General features: G+C 53.6%; 1 protein-coding gene across 1 annotated transcript; it reads right to left on the bottom strand.

The window, feature by feature from the left end:
* draxina (dorsal inhibitory axon guidance protein a) lies at nt 1-7,804 on the bottom strand (the record flags this gene model as incomplete). The annotated part of the gene is made up of 7 exons (XM_079747717.1): nt 1-113; nt 950-1,039; nt 1,783-1,875; nt 2,609-2,729; nt 5,027-5,131; nt 5,201-5,259; nt 7,261-7,804. 7 exons carry the CDS (start codon nt 7,802-7,804, stop codon nt 1-3), a joined length of 1,125 nt encoding a protein of 374 aa, XP_079603843.1.

Below are 7,804 nucleotides of genomic sequence, written 5' to 3'. Positions count from 1 at the left end.
TCAGATCGTGATGAAGGCTCCTTGTTCGCTATTGGCCGACTCTGGGACCACGCAGCGACCTTTCCGTCGAGTGACGCGGCGTTTGCGGTGGAATTTGGCGTAGCAACGGAATCCTGGGAGAAAATGAAAAAAACACATGAACGTTTCGTCACAGAGAAGACGCTCTTAGAAGATACATGCAAGGCTGGGAACATCCAGTAACAAACGGGACCTGCTGCAAGACCTCGTCAAAACAAACAGAAGAGAAGGTGAAAAATCGGATGGTTTGATTTGATGTTGCTTTGTAGTCCAACATCATACCGTCACACACATGTACATTGAGGTTATAACTTTCGGCGAAATGAATATGGCGTCAATGGGACTCGGGGGTAGGCGTGTTGTTCTACGGGCCGTAGTACGCTCCAACGTCCCGTTCAGCTCGCTGAGGTGGCGTCTCCTCCTCATTACGCCGGCGCTGTCAGCGCACACGTCTGTGGGGGTGAGCCGACTCCCAATGAAACCCCCACCCCTCACTACGGAACCCCAGCCGCGCGGGGGGTGTCCCGGGATCAGCAGATGTAAACAGCTCGCCCGACGTGCGTTTTCTGCTCGTGACAGCAGATCCTCGGGGGCGCAGGTGACCATTAAAACGGACTGCTCTTCAACACAACTCCGGAGTAATGCCGACTAAAATAAAAAATTGCCTTGGAAGCGGAAAAATCCCGAGAGGCAGCGGGCCGTGGCTGTCTCACCTTGCGGGGGGCAATTACCAAGAAGAGCTGCCCTGGCACATTATGCTCTTGTTATATTAATATATATATATATAGAAAATACATTAATGCCACTGGGTTTATGGAAATGTTATGAACTGTACATGAAGGGGACCTTATGAGTTATGTCTACGTTAATAAATGTATGTGTATGATCAAATGTTTTTTATATGGCTTGATGACTTGTGGACCACACTCACCTTCCTCACACATGCAGTCGTCGTAACACTTGTTGTTCAGTCCTCTGTTGTGGGGGGTGCACTCGTGTTGCCGCAGGTCACAGCATGAGCCTGGGTCAGGTCAGAGAACACATTGGATTCATACTGTGTACTACATACAAGCCGCAGTATTCAGTTGACCTGCTCCATCTCTTGGGAGTCTGTCCCCATCTTGAAGTGTCTAGTTAAGTATAAACCGACTCTAAACATATTGAATGTATATCTACATCCATTATAGGTTTCAGTAATGTTTTACAGTTTTCAGTTGATTGTTCAGTTCAGTGTAAACAGAATAGGACCCCAGCGGTCTTTGAGGGTGTCCCCCACTGGGCAGGCAGACAGTCCTTAAAGGTTGCATCAGCAATTCTAGCCCGAAACATAAATGATCACATAGTTGGCTGCTATCTGCCCGCCCCGTAAGCAGGCCGTCAAAACAAACACGTCTCTGCAGGCGGCCCGTGCTCCAAGATCGTACACAAAAACAAGTGGTACTACCAACCACTCAAACCAAAATAAATAGTATTCCAACCAATCACCGACAAGGAGTGGGTGTTGTGGGGGTTTTGCGCTGCGTTCATGATCGTTTTTACTGGATGCAGTAAACACGGAAGGGAGGGGCGAGCTGGCTGTTTGTTTGGGATCTCGCTTCAAATACCAACAGAAGTGACGCCAACCAACATCGCTGATACAATAGTGAACAGAACAGAACCCTAGTGGTTCTTCAGGGTGTCTCCCACTGACCCTGCAGACAGTCCTTCAGTGTGAACAGAACAGAACCCTAGTGGTTCCTGAGGGTGCCTACGTCTCCCACTGACCTGGCAGACAGTCCAGGTGGTGGTCACATGGCTCAGGGCCGTCCGAGTCCGCCGTCACGTTCCCGCTGCTGAGGTTCTTACTCCGCCTCTTTTCTGACAAGAACCAAAGACACAACGATGAAGTTAAAGGTCCACCACACATCCACAGTCTACACACAACGATGAAGGTAAGGGTCCACCACACATCCACAGTCTACAGTCTGTTTATTGAGGTTTTGTTTTCCGGTTCGGAGAGGGGTCGGGGCGGTGGATGATTGACAGGAGAGAAGGTCTCGGCCCCCCGGGGCGAGATTCTTTCACGGTATCCGTAGCAACATGATTAACGCCTGCTAGCTTCAGGAGCATCACATCAGCTGATCTGCCCTGACCCCGTGAACCCAGAGGTCATCAGACTGAAGGGTAACGGGTCTAGAGTAATATAGAGATGGTCGTCTGTAGTAGGGATGTCCCCGGAATTAAATGCAACGGTTAATATATTAACAAAATAATATATTATCATTTTACATGAATTCAAGCAATTTTTATATAGTTTTCCTACATAATGTGTCTATCCATCACCGGCTGAAAACTATTCTTAAAATATTATGCTGGTTTTTAGATATAGATTTTAAAATGTACCCTCCACTACTTTTGACTTATGGCAAAATATAATAGAGACTCTAATTAGAAACTTAAAAATCAACTGATATTTATCCTGGTATTTTAGTATAATCGGATGCTGGCCATGCTGTTGCTGTTGCTATCTCATATGATTAAATGTTAATCATGTGAGAGTTTGACCCAGTGATTCTCCGCTCAGTCTGGGATCTCCAGGGAGGGGGGGTACCTTTATTCCTGGAGGGCGGCCATGAGTCCACTGGCTTCATGTCCTCGTAGTCCGTCCAGTCGAACAGCGCCATGTCCAGGGTGGGCATCACCTCCCCCTGTCCCTTCACCGGAGCTGCTTTCTGAGGAGGAACAAAAGCTCAATAAATATACCGTATATACGCTGCTGTCTGCAGACGACTGTTGCTCCGACCGTAGAATGGAAGTGTGGTTTAGCTCCGATTAAATATTCAGACTCTCTTTTGCAAAAGAAGTCTGAAAACTGCATCTCCAGCGATTCGGTGTGGTTTAATGTCTGCCTGCTATCTACCTCGATGGAAACTATTTCATTGTTGTAAAAATGTACTGACCTCACTGAAATATTTACTTAAAGCTACTGTTAAAAAAACAATGTGGCAGGCAGAGAAAAACACTGTTATCGACAAGCAAGGATGTTCATCTACAAATATAAAAGTCTACAGATATAATGTTTACGTTCTACCAAAGACATTTATGGCAATATCAACGCTCAGTTTGGCAAACCGATCAACGTAATCGATGTACCTAGTTAGGTAGTGAACCATAACCTTCAGCGATTAACTCCATCCAAGAAAGTTACCCACAACCATCTACATCCTCAAACAAAGTATACAAATTCATAACGCCGCAAAACATAAATCATTCAGGAAACCCGCACGAACGACCCCCGCGGGAAAACCGGAGAGAAATCTGACAAATTATCCTTCAAAAACAGGGCGAGCGAAGCTGAGCTGCTCATGAACATCGACCGTGCTCATTCGCTCGCCCCTCAGAAGGTTGTAGAACATCCGTTACATTAATGAGCCGAGCTCATTTAGCGCCGAAGAAGGGATCGAACGTTAATCAAGAACTCGTGCGGCGTCAACGGGGTCGGCGTTCCCTGGTCCCCCGGAGATTTGTTTTTCCAATCAGGCGGTCAATATCTGACGACGCTCGGAGGACACACACACACGGTCCAATGAGCTCTCAAGCACCCCGGTCCTGGTGAACATAACACCACGCTACATGCACTTAAGTCCACACATCAGAGGACACAACAAACAGACCAAGCAAAATACACAGAGTCCCCACTTTGTAGCAACATCTAATGGAGTACATGCACACCATAGGCACACATCAACAAGAGCAACTGTGATGCAGTGCAGTGCAGTCCCAGTTTGTGGTAATAACTGATCCAGAGCTCAGAACACAAGGCAAGCACATCACGCAGACCTCAGTGCACTTGAGTCCTCACTCTGTCCCACAGATCGCCTGACTCAATGATCAGTACCTTTCAAGTTCCATTGCTATTTTTCTTACTAATTTCCATTTGAACTCATCTCCTCCAGGTCAGAGACCACGAGCCTCCAGTCCCCAGTGAGTGAAGCGTCCCCAGCAGGAACAGCTCCCTGGCTCCCCCCCCTCCACTCCTCGCCTCCCCTTTAAACCCAGGACCCATTGATACAGGCCCGGCCTCTCCAGGGGAACCGGTCCTGAGTACTTCATAAGGCAGGAACATATTAACATTAATGAGGGAGAACAAATAACGTGCTTGAGTTTGCTACAAACACACCAACCTTTACTAAACCACTGATTTAGCTTCTGGTTCAGTGGCGATATAGATCTTGCACAGCAGTTATTTCTTCCAAACAGGAGAAGGGGTCTTGATTTAGTGAGGGCTGCGCTGGAGCCCGCGGCCAGCCGAGATGAGAGGAGGCTGGGACAGGGTTTAAGGTGGAATACTGAGCTCTCTGTTGGGTGGCTGGCTCTCTACTGCCTGCTCTTTGGATTCAGTTAAAGTCTAAAGGAAGGAATGTCTAAAGGACATCCTTACTGTACCGACAGCGATATAGTGTTGTTTCTCTTTCTTCTGAAAAATGTACTTACAGTGAGTCGCTTTGGATAAAAGCCTCTGCTATTTAATGCCCTACTTGTAAGTATAAATGTTACAACACAACAGCAGTTAACATTGAGAAACTTTCTTCATGGATGGTGTTCATGCATTTAGTTTGGTGTGGTGTTCCCTCTCTCCGGTGTCTCGGTAGAATCCTTCAGCCTTGATATTGTTTTCTATGTTGTTGATTTAGATGAACCACAGTCTATGGTGACTGCTCATAGCCAACACACACACACACACACACACACACACACACACACACACACACACACACTGCCTGTGACAGTAACGGCAGTAGAACATATTGGCCGGTGCAGAATGTCGGTTTAACTGTATGTGTTTAACCGAGTTCTGCGGTCTGAAGAGCCAGGCATTAGACCGCCCCCGGCCGCGGTATCCATCGCATGCTGCAACCCAAACCCCCGCTGACCCTCCCGCGTTCACCCCGTCACGGGGGCCTTCGTGTTTGTTTTGGCAGTGCAGTTAGTGTGAGGGGTATCATCAAGAAGGGGGGGGGGAAGGTACCTGGGGCTTGGTGGAGGCTGGGGGGAGCGTTGGCGGATGCTCGTTCATCACCGTGGTAACCATGGAGGAGCCAGAGCCGTAGAAGGCGGTGACAGAGGAGGGGGGCTGGGCGGGGGGGAAGTCGCTGAGGAAGGAGGAGGAGGAGGAGGAGGAGGAGGAGGAGGAGGAGGCGGCCTTGTGCTGAAGACCCCTCCCCTTCAGGATGGACCCCAGCGCAGGCTCCGGTAGAAGCCCTGAACAAAGACAGCGAGGGGGGGTTTAGCGCTGTGAGGCCTCATCTGGAAGGTAAACGTTAAACCAACAGGAGGATCGGTCCACCACACCGCGGCACGTGAACGGCTCTGAGGCGAGGGGAAGTAGTCCCCTGTTTCCTCCACAAAGGGCTGAGTATTGTCCCACGTTCATGCGACGCAAGGGGCTTACGGACCCTTACGTCCCTGCGGACCCTCCTTGCGTCCACCACGAGGGCCTGACAGCGCCTCCCAAAAAATTCTAACCTTCCGCCGAGGCGACGCAGCAGCGAGAGCTGTGATTGTGTGCGTGGTCATGGCGTGGCGTGAATGTGGGACCATAACCAGCCCTGAGGACATCATCATGCGCCGAGCACCTTGAAGACAGGCGGCTGATTAGCCGTTGATAAAACAGCGACAATGTCATCGTTATGTGGAGGCTTTCACATCCGTCTGCGCTTTGTAGACATTAAAAGTACATGACATTCATATTTATCTTCATTGAATAAAAAGAAGATTCACAGACGCTGAAGAAATGGGAAAAATGTCAAAGAACGTCTGCCAGTGAGATGTCTCCTCCAGCGTCTGGTAAATCCAATACAGACCTGTCACTCCACTGTATCCCCTGACAGCTGCCACTCAAACAGACCGGAGCCTCGCTGGCACTGGGGGGGGCACTGGACTAGGGGACTAGGGGACTAGGGAAGGGGACTAGGGGACTAGGGGACTAGGGGACTAGGGGACTAGGAGAGGGGACTAGGAGAGGGGACTAGGGGAGGGGACTAGGGGACTAGGGGAGGGGACTAGGGGACTAGGAGAGGGGACTAGGGGAGGGGACTAGGGGACTAGGGGAGGGGACTAGGGGACTAGGAGAGGGGACTAGGGGACCAGGGGACTAGGAGAGGGGACTAGGGGAGGGGACTAGGGGACTAGGGGAGGGGACTAGGGGACTAGGAGAGGGGACTATGGGACTAGGGGAGGGGACTAGGGGACTAGGGGACTAGGGGACTAGGGGAGGGGAATAGGGGACTAGGGGAGGGGACTAGGAGAATAGGGGACTAGGGGACTAGGGGACTAGGGGAGGGGACTAGGAGACTAGGAGAGGGGACTAGGGGACTAGGGGACTAGGGGACTAGGGGAGGGGACTAGGGGACTAGGAGAGGGGACTAGGGCACTAGGGGACTAGGGGAGGGGACTAGGGGACTAGGAGAGGGGACTAGGGGACCAGGGGACTAGGAGAGGGGACTAGGGGAGGGGACTAGGGGAGGGGACTAGGGGACTAGGAGAGGGGACTAGGGGACTAGGGGAGGGGACTAGGGGACTAGGGGACTAGGGGACTAGGGGAGGGGACTAGGGGACTAGGAGAGGGGACTAGGGGACTAGGGGAGGGGACTAGGGGACTAGGGGAGGGGACTAGGGGACTAGGGGAGGGGACTAGGGGAGGGGACTAGGGGACTAGGGGAGGGGACTAGGGGAGGGGACTAGGGGACTAGGGGACTAGGGGAGGGGACTAGGGGACTAGGGGAGGGGACTAGGAGAATAGGAGAGGGGACTAGGGGACTAGGGGACTAGGGGAGGGGACTAGGGGACTAGGGGACTAGGGGACTAGGGGAGGGGACTAGGGGACTAGGAGAGGGGACTAGGGGACTAGGGGAGGGGACTAGGGGACTAGGGGAGGGGACTAGGGGACTAGGGGACTAGGGGACTAGGAGACTAGGGGACTAGGAGAGGGGACTAGGGGACTAGGGGAGGGGACTAGGGGAGGGGACTAGGGGAGGGGACTAGGGGACTAGGAGAGGGGACTAGGGGACTAGGGGAGGGGACTAGGGGACTAGGGGAGGGGACTAGGGGACTAGGGGACTAGGGGACTAGGGGACTAGGAGACTAGGGGACTAGGAGAGGGGACTAGGGGACTAGGGGAGGGGACTAGGGGACTAGGGGACTAGGGGACTAGGGGAGGGGACTAGGGGACTAGGGGGGCGTTAACGAGGCGTGACCTCTCACCTTTCCCTCCTCTCAGCTTCTCCCGCCGGCCGCCCGACCTCCTGGGCTCCACCAGCTGCCCGTGGCCGTTCCGGTTCCCCTTCCCATTCCCGTTGCCTTTCCCGTTCATATTCCCATTCCCGTTGCCTTTCCCGTTGCGGTTCCCGTTGCGGTTTCCTTTCCCGTGGGCGTGGCCCCTCCCCTTGCGTGGGCCCAGGGGGTGGTCCTCCCGGCCGTGGGCCGGTCGCCTCCCGCCCGTGCGCGGCCGGCCCCGCCCCCTCCCCGGCCCCGCCTCCAGCCTGACGGGGGCCAGCCCCTCCAGCCCGGGCCCGTCGTCCTCGGGCCGGCCCAGTGGGTGGGGGGCCCGGTGGGGCAGCAGCCCGGAGCGGGGCCCCTGGCCTCCGCGGCCCCGCCCCTGGAGCCCCTGCTCCGGGTACTGGAGGGCATTGCCGCCCCCCCCCGTCGAGGCCGGCCTCCGCTTGGCGGGGGCCCCGGGCTCGGCGCCGCGGGACAGCGCCACGGCGGCCAGCAGGAGCGCCAGGAGCAGACTCTGGGAGAGCGCCAT

The sequence above is a fragment of the Pollachius pollachius genome (genome assembly GCF_949987615.1).
Source record: "Pollachius pollachius genome assembly, chromosome: 12".
In the NCBI taxonomy this organism is placed as follows: Eukaryota; Metazoa; Chordata; class Actinopteri; order Gadiformes; family Gadidae; genus Pollachius; species Pollachius pollachius.
This window is presented reverse-complemented; position numbering and strand designations above follow the sequence as displayed.